Here is a 19333-nt window from a genome sequence, read left to right as displayed (position 1 = left end):
AACGTATACTTGATCAAAATGACTTCAAAATAGTATTAATGTCGAAGTGTTCATCTATCTTCAATTTCTTCCTCCCGATCCCATCAAATGGCATTAATAGCAAAGACTGAAGGAATATAAGAACACAAGAAGCAAAAGTAAGGGACATGCCCTTTGGGCTGTCCACTGTTCAACAAGATCACGGCTAAGTATTCTGTGGATTTTCAAAAATGTAACACAAACTTTAACTGGCATGTTCTTTCTGATCAAGATGCATGTTTCTTTCAATTAATGTTAGGAAGGTATAGTTAGTGAAATTTTCAGACCTGCATCTTGTGATTTGCTAACGTGATACATGAAATTTAATTTCATGCTAACTCTGCTTTGGGAACTGAATATTAACAAAGAATAACATGTTCCCAATGGCCTTGTGAAGCAGTACGCTCAGGAAAGAGAATTACTCTCCAAATAGTGAGCTCCAGATAACAGCCAAGGAATGAAGAGAAAAACGGTAACCAGAATTGAGCTACTTTCCCTTAAACACAAAGAGGAACACACAAAAAGAAAATAACTCTTCCTATTATGTCTGTCAGAGGAATATTGACAAAACATTGCATTCAAAACATTTTATTTAAAAAACCGTAAATGATATTGGAGACATGTGAAAGAAATTGATCAACCCTTTCCAATTGTTCTGGGTAATAAAATATTTCAATTTTGAATCTTCAACAGTTTGCTTTTGTGTAACTGAACTGGTTAGGTAAGATATTAGTTACATAAACAGAAACAAAGAATACACACCTGTAGTGCTGATAATGCAAAAGGATTGAGTCCCAGTGCATTCGGCAGGGATCCTGAACCCAAAAGTGAAGATGAGGACAAAGACTGGGAGTTAAATTGAGATTGTGCCATTTGTTGTGAGGAGGCTGGAGGCACATTTGTACAGGTGATGGAAGATTCATCACAAGGCATTCTTGGTAAAAGGCTGAACCACTGTCCACCTTTCTCTGTAAGTACTTTCAGCAACTGGTCATTTTGGAGCAAAGGAGAATTGTAGAGTTTCCCTGTGCCAGCTATCAGTGGGTTAAAGAGGTTTGCACACGAGTCTATTTTTTCTGAGTTACCAGATGGAATTGTAAGCTGGGAACTTGAGATGGAGTTCTGAGAGTTACAACGACTAGGAGATGATGATGGAGTGGCAATTACTTGGTTCACATTTTGTTTCTGAGTCACAAAGTCTGATTCAGGAGGCATTTTTGCTACCTCTAAGAGCTTACTCAGTTTAGAAAAAGAACCTGGCTTTTGCAAGAAAAGGTTGGTGCTACTTTTTCCTTTTGAGTCACTTTTGCACAAATCATCACAGTTAGTTGCTGAACAAGAGCTGTTTAATTTCTCTTCAGGTGGCTCAGAAGGCTCTTCCTTAATCTGCAAACTGTTAGCATTTTTTAGTTTTTCTCTTTCTTTTGTCATCTCTTCAGAACCTGAAATAATAAATTAGTTTTAATTAAAATCCAACATATTAACATTTTACATTAAGTATATGGTTAAATGGCATTGTGTGCAACACTATCTTTTGAAGTCCAGCTATTCTGGATAACATACACCCAAATTACATTTTTTTTAAACTATGAAACATTTACAATAAACAAAGTGGAATTAAAAGATGAAAACCAACAGCCATATCCATAAATTTTCACAAGACAAAGCTAAGACTGTGAACATAATAATTTGACTCAATTACTTTATAGGCCTCACAAACCTGGTGTGGATTCTCTGATCTCATTCATTCCCGTCTTGCTGCCAGTGAGAATGGAGTATTTGGTGCTCAACCAAAACTCCATTCATTGCAGTGGCACCGGAGAATCCCAGCCGCGAATGAGGTCAGAGGTTTCCAGCACTGGACAATTCGCTGCCTCATGTTAAGAGTCATCCATAAATATGCCACATGGTCTGCTGGTGGTCATGCCAACATGATCACTTACAGAAGATAGCAATAAGGTGATCAAAGTGGTCTCAACAGGATTAAGCAATGCAATAGTCAAGCCAATAACTTTTCCAAATACAAAATCCAAAGAATAAAACCCAAGCTCTTCCCTTTTAGCAAATTTCATACACTTGCATACCTCCCAGAAGTGATCTTCCACTACACTTTATACATGACTTTGTTCCTTACCATAACTTTAGTTACTTGACTAGAGAAGAGAGCCAAATGAAATCAAGATAACCATTGTAATTATTTCTTAGTCCGCTATCTGTAAACAAGTAGTTTCATGGGTCAACCGGAAATATATTGTTCTTAGCAACATCCTGCAATTAAGATGATTATATTTTCTGTTGCTGGGAACTGTTCTCTACAATGTCCAAAAATGGTTCTCCACAAATAGTATTCCAGCTCCTCCTGGTCCCAAAATGTTTATTTTTTTACTCCCTGTTCTACCATGGCAGATGCCCATCCAATAAGCAACTAAAATTGTCAATTCAGTGTACATCCAAGGATCTAATTTTTCATAGTTAATGAAGCTCTTGCTAATTAATTTACCACCTCTGTTTCCTATGGGTTAGAACATCCCCCCTTTCCTGATGAACAGGGCAGAACTGTGCATGCAGCTAAGTGCAACATCTGCTAGAACAGGATGCATTTATATAGCAACTTTCACAATCACAGGACATTCCAAAGTGCGTTACAGCCAATCAAGTACTTCTGAAGTTGTAGCAAACATGACCACGTTTCCTATTCCAGCACAACAGCGATGGGCCAACTGACCTCCTTCTGTAATGTAATTATTCTATGATTTAATCTGATTTGTGCACAAGCTCTCACAAACAGTAATGTGATAATGACCAGATCATCTGTTTTTGGTGAAGTTAACTGAAAGATAAATATTAGCCAGGACACTGGGGATAATTCCTCTTCTCTTTTTCAAAAATCACTTTACAGGTTATGGGCTTCGCTGGCTAGGCCAGCATTTAATTCTTCGAAATAGTGCTGTGGGATTTTTCACGTTCACCTGAGGGGGCAGACAGAGCTATGGTTTAATGTCACATCTGACAGATGGGACCTCAGGCAGTGCAACACTTGATTAACATCGCATTGGAGGGTCAAGCTGGATTTTTGTGCTCCAGCTTCTGAACCCACAACCTTGTGACTCAAAGCTGAGTACTATCAACTTAACCCGTGGTTGACACATTACGGATGCATGGCAAACATTTGCATTTATATGTAGTTGCTCAGACGATCCATGTCATGATACCGCTTTAAAACCAAGGGCTTTGCCTGTCCATTCCCAACAATCATCAAAATAAAGATGGGTTCCACATTGATTGATGTTTGTCTGTGGGATCCTGCTGTGCGCAGGCTGTTGCATTCACTTAGGTAGACTTGAAAAAATGTGATCGCATTTTGAAAATTTCCAGGAGATGCAAAAATTCCCCGCTGGCATCTTGAACCAAAAATGATTTTAAGAACATTACTCCAGATTAATTTAATAATTTTTGAATTTAATGACATTGAAAAGTGGCAGCCTCTCCCAGGGTATAGAATAATGGAGTTGGAAGATGCTGGATTTCAGCCTTGCTCCTCAACTTGAGCGTATAAAATGTAATAATGTTAGAGGTACCATCCTTCCATGAGATTCTGAAGCAATACCCCATATGCCTGACACAATGATCCAGGGGGATGTTAATGGAAGCATAAACCTTCCTGGTCTCCTGGCCAATATCTCTCCCTTGACTAATTACAGTTAACTAGTTATTAATTCCATTATGTTGTTTGTGGCATCTTGCTCTGTGCAATATTATTGTTGCATGTTCTTACACAACAGATGGTGCATTTGAAAATGATTCACAGTATTTGAAGTACTTTGAGCTGGTTCAGAGATGTGATATGGTTGTATACAATCTTGTTGAAAGAAATAAGTTTGTTAAGCTTTTTGTTTGCAAGATACTAAACAATTCAACAAAATCAAATTTACTATTTTCTAAAGCAGCATCTATATTGGCATGTTTAAATTGGGATTACTATATAAATGATTTAAAATGGACTGAGCATCAACAACCTCAGTTTAAAGCTACAAAGTACATTTCCTATAGCCATGTTTCAATAATTCAGAAAGTGGTTGAATAAATGTCATAAATTTTCTTGTTCTAAATTGTTTAAGTAATAAAAAATAGAACGATTTTCCAACAAAATAGGTAGAAAGTCAAAAGAAAAAAGAGACAAGCTGCCCATACCACGTCATGTTGCCTATCTCTTGGCACCTGGCCAAATAGGTGTACTGAGAAGGATCTAGCCATTCTCTGATGATATTTATGCTGAGAAGGATCTATTAATAGAAAAACAGGCAGAAAAAGCCAAAAGCACATGCCTTTTATCAAAGCAAAATTATCTTAATTTTTAAAAATATACCATTGAGTTATCCACTTTCAACTGGAACAAGATTATAGGTTCTCTAATTTATCATGTTAGTTTGATTGTAACATACTTATTTACAAGGATTTCAGATGCCACAGCAATAAGATCACATGCAGTAAAAAAAGCCAGCATCACTTTACCTTCTGCACTTTCCATGCCTTCAACAAACACGCCTCCACATTGAGGAAGTACCCAGTAGCGTCGTTTATAGCGATCCTGGCCAAACGTCATGGCACGCAATGAATGAGAGGCTTCAAACAGCTTCTTACGGTACTGGCTTTGTTGCTGTTCAAACAAAACATTTATAGTCAGACAATGATATTCATTTTTACAAAAATATTTCTACAATATTGAACACGACTTGCAAAAAGATATATTTCACTGTTTAGTTTAATTACAAGCATGTTTTTGAGTTAACAGAAGTGCTGGAACATGGCAAGGATATTCTGTAAGAGTTTTAACACCAGGTTAAAGTCCAACAGGTTTATTTGGTAGCAAATGGTATTTGCTACCAAATAAACCTGTTGGACTTTAACCTGGTGTTGTTAAAACTCTTACTGTGTTTACCCCAGTCCAACGCCGGCATCTCCAAATCAAGGATATTCTGACCAGAACAAAAAGAGTAACAAAATGCTATAGTGAAACAAAGTTTTAAAATATACTGTCCTGATTAGTTAGGTCTCTGTACAGCAATAGGTATGCACCACCACTATTTGAATTTCTATGGTATCTCTAACACAAAAATATCCAAGGACAATGAGATCGAAAGGGGAGAAATAGATACTGATCCAAAGTAGTAATTTTAATCCGGATAAATGCGAAGTGATGCAATGCGAAGTGATGCATTTTGGAAGAAATAATGTAGGGAGGAGTTATACAATAAATGGCAGAGTCATCAGGAGTATAGAAACACAGAGGGACCTAGGTGTGCAAGTCCACAAATCCTTGAAGGTGGCAACACAGGTGGAGAAGGTGGTGAAGAAGGCATATGGTATGCTTGCCTTTATAGGACGGGGTATAGAGTATAAAAGCTGGAGTCTGATGATGCAGCTGTATAGAACACTGGTTAGGCCACATTTGGAGTACTGCGTCCAGTTCTGGTCGCCGCACTACCAGAAGGACGTGGAGGCGTTAGAGAGAGTGCAGAGAAGGTTTACCAGGATGTTGCCTGGTATGGAGGGTCTTAGCTACGAAGAGAGATTGGGTAAACTGGGGTTGTTCTCCCCGGAAAGACGGAGAATGAGGGGAGATCTAATAGAGGTGTACAAGATTATGAAGGGGATAGATAGGGTGAACGGTGGGAAGCTTTTTCCCAGATCAGAAGTGACGTTCACGAGGGGTCACGGGCTCAAGGTGAGAGGGGCGAAGTATAACTCAGATATTAGAGGGATGTTTTTTACACAGAGGGTGGTGGGGGCCTGGAATGCGCTGCCAAGTAGGGTGGTGGAGGCAGGCACGCTGACATCGTTTAAGACTTACCTGGATAGTCACATGAGCAGCCTGGGAATGGAGGGATTGGTCTAGTTGGACCAAGGAGCGGCACAGGCTTGGAGGGCCGAAGGGCCTGTTTCCTGTGCTGTACTGTTCTTTGTTCGTTTGTAGTAGGTGACTAAAATCCTGACTAAAGAGAAGGGTTTTAAGGAAGATCTCAAAATACGAGAGGGAGGTGGAGGTATTAAGGAAGTAATACCAAGCTACGAGACTTGAACAACTGAAGTTACAGGCGACAACCATAATGCAAAGGGAAGGAGAGATACCCAAGAGGTCAAACTCAGAACCACAGAGCTTGCAGATGGTTATGGCTTGGGGACATGGTGTTGGAGAAATTGAATTGCAAAGAATTGCACAAGATATGGAAGTCTCAGGAGTAAAACTCCACCAGTGACTCCAATAGTTTATTTTGTGTGAAAGGCAGGAGTTCAGGAAACACTATGGGAAAATAAACATCCTGACTCAGGAGACAGTCCAACCTAAAAAACAATTTGAGACACTCTTGTCCATCCTCATATTACATTTGGTCAGCTGCTTCAATTTTCATATACTGTTAAAACAGAAGGGCAAACAACCAATATCTTGAATTATTTAAATGTGATTCAAATTGGTATCATTCCTTTTTGATAGAATTTGCAGCAAAATCAAGCTGAAATAGTAGCCAAGCAATTATAAGTTAAGGTTTCTTTGAGAGTAATTCCATAGAAATACTGAAATGATAAATCACAGTTATACCAAAAATACAGAGCAGTATTCTGTCAAATAAACATTTATTCAGTAACAGTCAAAGCTCAGAATATTATAAACTGATGCCATGTCCTAAAAGTATAAATCACATTCACTATTACTTGTAGCTATGCAGCTATTTGTCGCTGCCCATTTGGCTTAACTTGGTGATAGATTAAACAATAATATAGACTGCAGACCATAAACTGTCCTGCTTTGCCTAGAGTTAATTAGATGTTCACTGAATACGAAGTTACATTGGGCATTTGTGTAAACTATCAGCTATTATTATGAATAATACAAAAATAGTCATTGAACAGGAGTAGCAAACGTAGCGAAGTTTGGTTTCTATCCCCTTCCTAGATGCATCAATAGGAGTGTCCCTGACAATCTAATTATTGTAGCCTATCCCACTAAACTGGTTTCACGTTTTCTTGACGATTATTCTTCCCTTATCTAATCTCTAGTCACCTACATTTATAACTCTTCTGCATCCCTTCTTATCCACCAAGAGTATACAGCCTATCTATACCTCTGTCCTTTTGTTTGGCTTCTTTCTTGAACAGCAAGGCCACATCAGTACCTTTCTCACTGCTGTTGATTTCGAACGAGTTTTCTTTAAAATCCACTCAATTCAAGGGAATGGCAGCATATTAGTAATGCTACTGGACTCGTAACTCAAGACTAACGGCCCAGAGGCCTGGACTAATGCTCTGGAGACACGAGTTCAAATCTCACTACAACAGTGGGGGAGTCTAAAATCATAGAACAGTTACAGCACAGGAGGCTGTTATGTCAGTGCTGGTTCCCTGCAAAAGCAATTCACTTAATGCCACTCTCCTGTCTTATCACTGTAGCCCTGCAAATGTTGCCTCTTCATATAATGATTCAATTTCCTTTTGAAAGCCACAATTGAACATCAAAACAGAAAATGCTGGAAAGATTCAGCAGGTCTGGAAACATCTTTGGAGAGAGTAACATTTCAAGTCCCTGTGACTCTTTTGCAGAGCCCGATTGAATATGCCTCCACCACACTCTCAGGTAGTGCATTGCAGACCCTAACCATCCCCTGCTTTAAAAATGTTCATCACATCATCGTTGTTTCTTTTCGCAACCACCTTAAATTCGAGTCCTGATTCTTGATGCTTGCACCAATAGGAGCAGTTTCTCCCTATCTACTGTGTCCAGACCCTTCATAATTCTAAATACCTCTATCAAATTTCCTTTAACCTTTCCTTCCCCAAAGAGAACAGCTCCAGCTTCTACAATCTACCTCTGTAAAAGTGCTTCATCCCTGGAGCCATTCTTGTGAATCTTTTCTACGCTCTAATGCCTTCAAGTGTGGTGCCCAGAACTGGTTGCAACACTCCAGCTGAGGTCAAACCAGAGTTTAATACACAATTTAATTAATTAATTTGGAATAAAATGCTAGTCTCATTAATAATGTTTATGAAATTACCAGATTGTTGTAAAAGTCTATCTGGTTCTCTAACATCCTTTAAGGAAATCTACCATCCTTACCTGGTCTAGCTTACATGCGACTCCAGACCCATAGCAATGTGGTCGACTTAACTGCCCTGAAATGGCCTAAAAAGCCACTTGGTAGTAGCCAGCTCACCACCACCTGCTCATGGGCAAATAGGGATGCGCAATAAATGCTGGCTTTGCCAGCAACCCTCATATACCCCAAGGACAAATATTTAAAAAAACACTCAAGAAAATTGTCACTATGAGAACTTTCATGGATCAGAGCCAAACATATCCTCGACACAGAACACTTTCAGCTCTAATCCTACACAGACACCATTCTGAGCTCTTTCTTTGTTACAAGCAGCATTTCCTACTTTTGTTCTGGTCAGAAGAATTTCTTGACTACCCTTCTGATTTCACCCCATCTCTCATCTTTGCATGGTCTATCTCTATTCCTTCGCTCACTTCATGCAACATCCTCATTGTCTGAGAGTTGCTAATCATGGCTCAATTATGCAATGAAATCAGGGGAAGATGAAGGGCAAGCCCAGGAACTACCTCAGCTCTATTCAATCTCAGCAACAGACTTTCCAAAGATATTAGAAGTCGAATAATTCCCAAATTTACCTGACTTCTTTGTGCTCTGCTTCATGTAAATCAAAATCCTATTTTTCAGTTTCTCTATCTGCATCACATTTCCATTGAGTTACTCCACTTACACATTAAAACTTTAAAAAATATTCTCCTTTATTCTCAGATGACGCTTTCTCCAAATATGTTAATAAGGTCCTTGACCATGTTCGTCTTAATACTCTCCCCTCACTCCCTTCCCCTCCTCTCACACAGATAACAAGATTATCATTGTCCTCATCCATCCGGAGTCTTTCTAGTCACCAATTTTGACATTTCTTTTCATATGATTCCATTTTACCTTCCCCTCCATCTTTTTAGAAAGCCCATTCCCTCTTGATGCCCTGCTTCATTCCACCACTGAACATTAAACTTCTTTCCCATTCAAGTGCAGTCGACAAAGGAAATGTGAACACCTGTCAATTCACAAATTCTCATAGCACTATCCAGAACCCCAGATAGTCCTGTGAAACAGAAAATCTGGTGTGATTCCCCAATCTAATCCACTGTACCCCCTACTTAATGTGTAGTCTCCTCACTGGAGAGACAAAATGCAAAATTCACTTTGTCAAACATTCCATCCAAAGTGCAAGCCTGAATTACAAATACAAAACATGGAAGTGTAAGATGTGAAGAGGACAGTGTAGAAGTTCAAAAGGACATAGACAAGTTGGTGGCATGGACAGATAGGTAGCCAATGACATTCAAATGCGGAGAGGTGTGAAGTGATTCATTTTGGTAGGAAGAACATGGAGAGACAATATAAAATAAGGGGTAAATTTTTTAGGGGGGGTGCAGCAGCTGAGGGACCTGGGTGTTTATGTGCATAAGTTATTAAAGGTAGCAGGACAGGTAGAGAGAGCAGTTAATAAAGCATATGGTATGTTGGGATTTATTAATAGGGGCATAGAGTACAACAACCAGGAGATTATGCTGAACTTATAAAACACACTATCTCAGCTGGAGTATTTATACAGTTCTGAGCGCAACATCATAGGAAGGATATGAATGCATTGGAGAGAGTGCAGAAAGGTTTACAAGAATGGTTCCAGGGATGTAAAACTTCAGTTATGAAGATACGTTGGAGAGGTGGGGCTGTTCGCCTTGGAGGGAAGAAGGCTAAGAAGAGATATGATAAAGATGTTTAAAATTATGAGGGGGCGGGACAGAGTAGATAGGGAGAAATTGTTCCCACTCATAAATGGATCAAGAACAAGAGGGCACAGATTTAAAGTGATTTGCAAAAGAAGCAAATGAAATGCGAGAAAGTACTTTTTTATACAAGTGGCTCAGGTCTCTGGAATGTACTACCTGGAAGTGAGGTGGAAACAGGTTCATTCGAAGCCTTGAAGGGGTATTAGATGATTATTTGAACAGAGACACTCTCATAGCATACACCACCGCATGTATAAATGTAATCACCTGAGGATCAGTTATTTGTCCCCTCTAAAATAGAGAACTGTTTTTATATTGTTTTGGGAACTGTTTCAGTGAGGCTTTCGAAGTTGTAGTTTTTGGATTAAAGTCCATACAGTCAAATCAATGCTTACCTACCAGAGTTAGTGTTCAGGATGACTTAAAATGCACTGCAGAGTGTTATCCAATTAATATAAAACAATTCCCATCACCTCAATATATCATTTGAATTGCTTTGAATACTGACATTTATAGGCCAAAATAGGTGAGGAGTTTTAATGATATAACAGTGAATCAAAGAGGTTCCCTTTTAAAATTCTAGAATTTACTTGAATTCTTGCCATACGCAAAGCGAAGCAGTTAATTTAAAGTCCGAACGAAGAATCCAAATTTATAGACTCATGGTTACATTTTGTCTTCCCAGTGCCTCATGTTGTATCTAGCTCTCTAACACCTCTGCCTGCCGTGCACATGTCCCTACCCACTCACATCAGGCCAACTAATTTTGTTAAGCGTTCAACTGATGGACAGCACCACAGACCAGTGGAAAACTGAAACATCATGTCGATCAAGCACAGCACCCCTGCCCTCTCTACAGCATGTCAGTCCTTGCACTTACTTATCATTCACAGGGAATAAAAGGGGGAGGTGGTAGGAAAGAAGAGTTTAATTGAGAACAATGATGTAGGGCACCAAGGTTTAAATCGAAAATGGGGATTTGAGCCCCCCCCCAACTCAAATAACTTAATCCTGATTGAAGAATGACACAACAAAGGCAACAAGTCAGAAATTTCTGAATCCAAAAAACAAGAAAAATAATTATCTAAAATACTCATTGCAGGTTGATACAAATTACATTTTGGAAGCAAGAGAATCTATACCTTGCTCAACTTTTCAATCTGTTTCTCCAATTCCTCCACACTAGTCGACTGTTCTCCATCATCCTAAAAAGAAAACACAGACAGCTATAATTACGAACAGGTACTTGTGACATTTTAGAGATGTCCAAAATTAGATGCAGTGAAGTTCACCTAAGGTCAACTGCGATCAAGTTCAACTCTGATAATCCTATAGGGCAGAGCTTTTCAAAATGCACTTATTAGTTAGATCAGTACATAGTATCAAACACCATCATTTATTATAGTGTCTTGTCTGCACTTCACAGTTACTGATTGAAATCTTGTTGAATGCATATTTAATCTTTAAAGTAGTATATACTGTAGGCAACATGTTAAAATTAAAAACACAGACAAGGGCTGATTTTTTTTTTTAGAAAAAGGATTTTGAATCTACGTCTTCTCTCTCGTATTGCAAACAATTGTAAAGTGGGCTCCACGTCCAGTCACCTGGCCACGCCAAGTTATCACAGTCAAAATGATTGGCAATGAACACCATTGACTTAAATGCTATTTCCTGTGATTTTCATCAGTTGAAATTTGATTTTGATGCAACAGAATAGTAGATTGGCATTTGATATTGATAATATTGATAAATCACACTAATAGCTTAGAGTTAATTTGCATAATATTGAACATTTTAAGTGCCAGAAAGAGCCATTTTATGTGCTCTACATCTAAGCAGTATCACTTCCATTATATACAAAGTACCCCAAGAGAAAGCGTAATGAAGCGAGTCTGTGATGCACCATATGTCATGAATGTGCCTCAACTTAAATAGTGCAATGCCCAATCATACTGGCTTGCATTTACAAGGATTTATTTTAGAACTGTCCAATTTCTTTTTTGACAAACAGCAGCTTGATGCTGACTGATGTCAAACCAGGTAGAGATTAGGAGGAATGACTAAAAGTTTGAACAGTAAGCCATATTCACGAATGTGCAAATGCACAAATGAATTGAGTGAATGTGCTAGTTACAATGTGATGTGGTTTTACTCATTATCGCATTGCCACGTTGCCCTGGATCATGTGTCCAATTAGAATTGTACCAAAATCAAACAAGGGAGTAGTATTAGAGGTATGCATACACATAATCAGGCCTGCATGCATCTGCAGAATTCATTTTTAGCTGACCAGAAAATAGTGCAAAGCCAACAATATAACTTGGATCTGCCAATTCCATATCGCCAAGGAAGTACTAATCAAACTGATACCTCCACTGTCTCCATTAGCAATCAACAAGACCTGAATTCTGGACTCAGTGTTACAAAACACAGGCTCAATTTTAACTATGTTTCAAAATAGGCACTGCTCAAATTACCTCATCTTCAGCAATTTCCAATTTTTTTGCTTTCTTCTCTTCATCTTTATCTTCATCATCATCCTCATCATCTCCCTGATCATCACTGTCATCATCGTCGTCATCGTCATCATCACTATCCCCACATTTTCTTTTTCTCTTCCGGCCAGGAGTGGGAGTTCCTAAAAAACGGTGCTCTCCATTGCTATCAGCATTGCCAATAGTCTCTTTCTTACCAGTTCGTTTAGCATGAATGATTTTAAGCCTGGGAATAATTAAAGTATGTCAGCAGTCTTTTAAACCAAAGCACTGTATCATGATCTCTGGCAGTTCACAAGAAGCGCGTTCAATCAAAGACTTATGGGAAAAGAAAATATAAGAATTTCATAGTCTCCCTTCTGATAAATTTCATCCAGTCAAGACAATTTACACAAATCTCATTATTCAGTGATGCCATTTGATTGAAACAGGGGAAGGGACAGTAGTAATACTGAATAATTTATGGGGGGGGTGGAAGCTTCCCAACTTAACACTTAAAAAAAGTTTAAGATCCAGGAATATTTCAAATTAAAATGTAAATAGTGATAAATTAGTTCAATTTGTGAAGTCCAAGGAAGAACATAATAACTTACTTCCGAAGTTTGCCTTCCACAATCCATTTGTCTCTTCTCAGATTGGACATGTGGTCAATGTTTTTATCGATTTCACTAGAAGAAATGCATTGCAAATTAATAGTGGCCCCATTCTAAAAGGCACATTTTGTATGAAATTTCAAGGAAAAGCACTTACTTTACTACAACCTTGCTGCATGCAAGTTCATTAACCAAGAATGCAAGTACAGAAGCTTTCTGAGCTGGAGTGTGCGCCTGGAAAGGTTTTGTATTTAAACTTTCTGTAAGTTCAGTTTGTCCATTGTGGGCCTCCAGGTAGATTTGCAAAATCTCTGAAACGGTGTCCTTGTTGATCCTGACATTGGTCACATGGTCTCCAAGAAAAGTCCGTGCCTGTGGAACAATTTTTTTAAATTAATTACGTGGTAACATCTCTGCCTTGAAATGCAGAATTCCGTGTGTTTTGCAGAAGTATCCAAGTCAAATGCATACATCTAGAGCAATAAAGTAGTATCTTTATTACTTTTTGTACAAAGAAAGCAGGAGAAACACATTTTTAGATATATAAGCATTCTATATTTGCTTGGATTGAGCCTCAGTTATGATTTCTGTCACTGGAGTCCACCCTTTTCTGCCCACTGTCTAGACTAAATGATGATGAGACCAGGGATTGCAACAGAGAGTTCCTACAATGTAATCCAATTTCTAGAATGTATAATATGCCAGTGTGTGATTCTGCTCCTTTTAAAAGGCTTTCTTGTTAGATCAACCGTGTTACATTGTTCAATTCTGCATTAAGTAAATAAAACAACGCGTTGATCCAAAGTCTAGCCTTGATCTAACAAGAAAATCTTTTGAAAAGAGCAAAATCACAGTTACATATTATACATTCTAGAAATTGGATTAGATCGTAGGGATTCTCTGTTGCAACCCGTGGTCCCATCATCATTAGTCGAGACAGTGGGCAGAAAAGGGTGCACTCTAGTGACATCTGCTGACAGAAATGACAACTGAGGGTCAATTCAAGCAAACATAGAATGCTCATACCAAAACACGTGACAGACATTCTTTCAAGGCATTATTTTGAGATTAGTGACATTGCTTGCATTACCCTCTCTTCTTTCACTATATAAAGGCACAATCTAAGGATCATGTGGTAGTTCTTCTTTCAGAATAATTCACCATGACATTAAAAATAATTTGAAAAGAATTTTTTTATTTTTGTAAATTAAAAAGGCTTCTATTTCGATACCCAGGATAGGATGAGCTGTGATACTGGTATACATCTCAAGTCAAATTAGTAATACATGAAACTATCCAATTAAAATTCTCTGTCAAATTGAATACCCGTAATACCTTCAATATGTTTTGTAAATGGACAGAAAAAATGGGTTGTAATTTTTCCAACTGGCATCCTATAGGTTCATGACAGTAACACAGTGTGTTAAAATAAACATTGAAAGGTAGTGCATTTTCCATTGACAACAAACCGTTAGAAAAGTTAAAGGTGGAGGTTGGAAGTAACAAAAATAGTTGGCTTCCTAGTCAATTGATTAGGATACAATTTGACAATGCTTAACAATGGTTTTAATTGGAGACATAAAGCAAGCTGAATGTACTTACACAGCTGTATCATTAATGTGCCACAATTCATTGCTATTATTCCAACATTATTTCAAAAGAATTGCTCAAGTCGAAGGAAAAAGTAAACTCAAACATTGGGGTAAATTTTCCAGTTCCGCTAGGCGGGACAGAAAATTAGGCGGACCATTTGAAGGTCCATTGACTTCTGGTGGGAATTTCCAGTCTCTGGGTGAGTGCAACTGGAAAATCCCACTCAGTATTTCACATTATAACAATATCTATTATAATCCTCAAACAGATTTAGCTCAATTATCTATAATTGTATACTGAGGCTGGGCCACGTTCTGCAGCTTCTATTTGAGTTTAGAATTTCTCATACACAGACACACATTTGTGTGTTCTTAGAAAACAATGACAGCAACTGTTTAAAGTAAATTTTATCTATCTGCTCAGAGTTAATTAATCATTAATTTCAGCATTTAAAAGTGCAAAATAATTTTTAGGTTTTGTTTTTAAAATTATCTTGAGATCTTTGTATGCGAACTGGTTCCTTAGATGATGATGATGCAAGTTGAATTGATAATGACAGATGAATTAACCTCTATCTTAATCAGTGAGCAAGTGCACTGACAATAAAACAATGGTGAAACAAAATACCTAATATAAAGAAACTTTTGAAGAATGTCATTAAACAAAATCAGTTACACAAGCAATAATCTGGTTTGCTTTGTTTATTTTAACATTCTAGTCAATAAAAATAAAGTGGATGTCATACCTTATGGCCTGATGGTAGTCCTGGATCATGAACAGCAGCAGCCAATAGTCTCACCAACAAATCCTGAACTTCGCCCATGCTGTCACCCACATTAAGCAGCCCTTCTTGGAGTACGCTTAAAGTTGGGACATCAATGCTCAAATCAAAGCCTAGAACCTTACCAAAGTTGTGGAGAAACTGTATGACCATAAGGCAATCAGCAAAGGCACCCCCAGGCAGTACAAGGCCAGGAATGGGGTAGAACTCTGGTAGAGCCTAGCAACAGATAAAAAAAAGTTTTAGTGCATAGTCATATTTCATTGAAGATTAACCAGCCATTCTTTATAATTTATTAGACCATAATGATACCATTCTCCAAGAAATGATAGCAGATTTGGCAAAGTCCTCTTTAAAAAAAAAACGAAGATTTTATCTCAGCGTGAGTTCTTAATAAAAGATAAAATTGGAAAAAAAATGGAAATAACTCAATAGGTTACTGAAAGTCAAGTTGAATTGTGTCTCCAGTTAGCTAAACACGGATGTCAAACTAACATTTCACGTTATTTTAAAAGTGCAAAATGCGCTTCTGAACATCAAAACCCAAGCTGATGAAGAATTCCAATAAACTTGGACATTTCCTTTCTCTTGTATCATCATTTCTATAGTATTCTCCTTAGCTCCCTGGAGAGTTCATCTCCTCAAACAAAAGTTTTAATCAGATGGCCTAACTAGAATTTCTCTCTCATATGATCATTTGCAATTAATGCCGCCATTGAACCATACCAGCAATTAGTCTCGCTTTTCTGACTCTCCAAACAGAAAAATGAAGTTTCCTTCCCTGCTCATTCAAATGGAACATAACCATAATGACTTAAATAACCAGCAAATTGAGTGAAAAATAAGGAATAAAAAGTAAACGCATAAAGCCATAAAATTTGTGATCTCCCAGAGCATATTTTAAAACGTTTCCAAGGAAGAATGTGAAAAAATAAAAGAGCAAAATAAACAAGTATTCATGGGTTTTTCTCTCAGGGAAGAAACTCAATAAGGATGAGAATCTGCGTCACAGATTCATAGTGCTTTGACCAATTGTTCAAAAGACCTGATATCAGAAAATACACTTAACTTGTGAAGAAAACGAAGACTGGCAAGTCTAATTTGATGAAACAATTATCGATCTAAGTATGACTTGTGTGTCTGGAACTCAATAAGATGGCAAGATTTAACAGCATAGTGAACCAGCAAATTTGCTATTTGGTCTATGCAAACCATTAAACACACTAGAATAGATCACACTACATCCATGATTTCTTCCACTTGCTTTGCCCATCATTTTACTAATATTCATGGGATTCCATTTAATCCTAAATTCTATCTACTTCCAGCTCAAGTCAGCCCAACCTATCTTGTTACTTCTACTGAAATCCAAGTTTCAAACTCTAATGATTTTTTCCCTCTTGTATTTCCGACTCAATTTTCAAACTAAGAGTGGTACTCAGGCATGTTCCTGGTGATATTGTCACTATTTGCCTTGGCTCTCTTGAATCACCTGACTTTTTTTATCTTCTGTATATTTCACTAGATGCATGTTGTCTGTGTGTGTGTGTGCGCGCGCAATTTAATGCCTCCCCCCTACGGTGAGTTTGATGGTGGGGCAGCATAATCAGATGGGACAGTGGCAGGTGCATTACCAGCAGCAGCCACCACCTCCATGGTGGCAATGCCAAACAATGAAGAGCTGTCGGTCTCTGATCCTGCAGGAGGCTTACCAGATTGACATTTAATGCAATAGGCAAGAGCTTTGTCACCTACATTAAATTCCATCCTACCCTTCCCCTCATTTTGATTACTCAACCTTTTATTTAAAACAAGAAAACTAAATTTAACTTCTCTCGCTTTCGCTCTGTTGAAAACCACCATTTTTATCAACTTCAATAAATCAATGTTTTTCACTTAACTCCACACCAGATTAGCAGCAATGTAGATTCCCTTGGCTAGTCTGAATTAATTGAACAAATTGTCAATCTGCCTTTTTGTATCCCTAATTAACCTTATAATTCTGCAAATCTTTGTCTTTCCTCACTCCAATAAATTCTTAGACTAAATCTGTTTCCTTATCATTGCACTCTTCGAACCATTATTTTATCTGCGCCACTAGCAGAATGTGCTAGATATCACATGCTCATATGCTCTGTACACTTGACAGGGCAATGAAAATCTAGTTTTTTTTTCCCTCCCTACAATTCTTCATGTTTCTTAATGTTTCTCCTTGATGGCTGCACCTTTAAGTTTTTAATCTACTGACAATTGCTTGGCTCACCACCACCTTTTCAAGGACAATTCGGAAAGGTCATTAAATGTGGCATTGCCAGCAATGCTTACATCCCATGACTGAACTAGAAACCTTCCCCACCACTCAAAGGCTGAAGTAGCTGAAGATACTGTCATGGAGCTTGTTATCTCATCCCAAATATATATTTCGTCTCAACATCTTTTAACTTTCCACGAAGGCAAAACGCATCCAAGAATTAAATAACACCAATAGCTGGCAAGTTACTTCCAAACAATTTTCTTGCACACTTGGGACAAGATAAACTTGTCAACATATGTATAATGCTCATCTAATTTCTAACCTCTTCCACTACTTCTTGTATCACCATTTTTATCAATAGTACTTTGATTAGCAGCACACTGAACTTTCATCACTTATTTTTCATAAGCTGCAAATAATCAGCTCCATACATTTTCCTCCTCTTTCTTTTAGTTAATTTCCAAAAATCTCAAAACTCTTCTGCTTTTCCTTTGCACCTACAAATATTTTAGTTTCTAAATCCAAGATCACCTTTCATATTCTGGCCTACATGTGACTCCAGACTCACAGCAATGTGTTTGATTTTCAAATGCCCTCTAAAATGAAAGACAGTTAGGGATGGGCAATAAATGCTGGACCAGCCAGCTATGCCCACATCCTGAGAACAAATAAAAAACAAAATCTTGATTTATATAATACTTCCTTTTACTATTTCAGACTAGTTGTATCTCAGAGTATCTTGTTTCATGGGTTGCTATTATCTGGTCAAAATACTCAACTGAATTGACACATTCGTTGCAGAAGACTTGATAGAAAGACTTCTGGATAATTAATACTTTTTTAAAAATTTGAAACAAATTGATTAATGCTTGTAATAAGCTTACCTTATGATCTGACAAACACATATCTTCATTGGGTTTCTTTAGCTCCTTTGCCATTTGCAGCTCCAATTTCTTCTGCTCTAATTTTCGCTCTTTATTTAAACGTTTTTCAACTTTCTTCTCCTGCTTTAGCCGCTCCTTTTCCTTTGAATAATACAGGTTATAACTTTTCTTCCTTTTTAACATGTACTTCATTCAGAAATTCATTCAGTTACAATGATCATTAAAATTTAGAACATTAGCACTGCTATACTCTATAATTATAAATTAACTTTAAAAGCAATATGTACTGCAGATCTCCGTGGCATTGCAAATGGATTTGGCGCATTTTGTGCTAACTCGCAGCAAGACATATTCCCCTATCACCCTTGTGCTACTGACCTACATTAGTTTCGGTCAGGTCAAGCAACGTCTTGATTCTGAAATGCTCATCCTTATTTTCAAATTACTTCATAGCCTTGTATCTCCCTGTCTCTGCAATCCCCTCCAGCCCCATAACCAGATATCTGCGCACCTCAAATTCTGGTCTCCTGTATATCCTGAATTTTAAATGCTCCACCACTGGTGTCAGTGCCTTCAGTTGCCGGCCCTGGAATCACACCGCCACCATCACACCCAACCCCACCTGGTTTCCCACCTTTCAGGCAAACCTTAAAACCTTCATCTCGACCAGGTTTTTTAGTCATCTAACCCACTATCTCCCTATGTGGCTTGTTGTCGTACTTTGCTTCATAATGCTCCTTGATGTGCCTTAGATCGTGTCATTATGTTAAAAGCACTATTAAAATATAACTTGCTGTTGTTGATATTTATCTGCCAATCTAGCCTATGGGCTGGATTTTATTCCCTCTCCATGGCATGTTTTGCAGTG

The 19333-nt window shown here is 38.0% G+C and overlaps 1 protein-coding gene across 11 annotated transcripts in view; it reads right to left on the bottom strand.

Moving 5' to 3' along the window:
* baz2ba (bromodomain adjacent to zinc finger domain, 2Ba) overlaps positions 1-19333 on the bottom strand; it is a 267052-nt gene that overhangs the window by 32475 nt on the left and 215244 nt on the right. For all 11 annotated transcript variants that reach the window (XM_078228289.1, XM_078228297.1, XM_078228290.1 and 8 more), the window contains 8 exons: positions 18466-18606; positions 15292-15546; positions 13111-13325; positions 12954-13028; positions 12343-12586; positions 11005-11067; positions 4531-4675; positions 781-1460 (listed from right to left, as the gene is read on the bottom strand). In XM_078228289.1, coding sequence (XP_078084415.1) covers positions 781-1460; positions 4531-4675; positions 11005-11067; positions 12343-12586; positions 12954-13028; positions 13111-13325; positions 15292-15546; positions 18466-18606 — 1818 coding nt within the window. The remainder of the gene's footprint in view (positions 1-780; positions 1461-4530; positions 4676-11004; positions 11068-12342; positions 12587-12953; positions 13029-13110; positions 13326-15291; positions 15547-18465; positions 18607-19333) is intronic.

This window comes from Mustelus asterias, chromosome 14 (assembly GCF_964213995.1).
Source record: "Mustelus asterias chromosome 14, sMusAst1.hap1.1, whole genome shotgun sequence".
NCBI classification, from domain to species: domain Eukaryota; kingdom Metazoa; phylum Chordata; class Chondrichthyes; order Carcharhiniformes; family Triakidae; genus Mustelus; species Mustelus asterias.
Note: the sequence above shows the minus strand (reverse complement) of the source record. Positions and strands in the feature narration are given on the sequence as shown.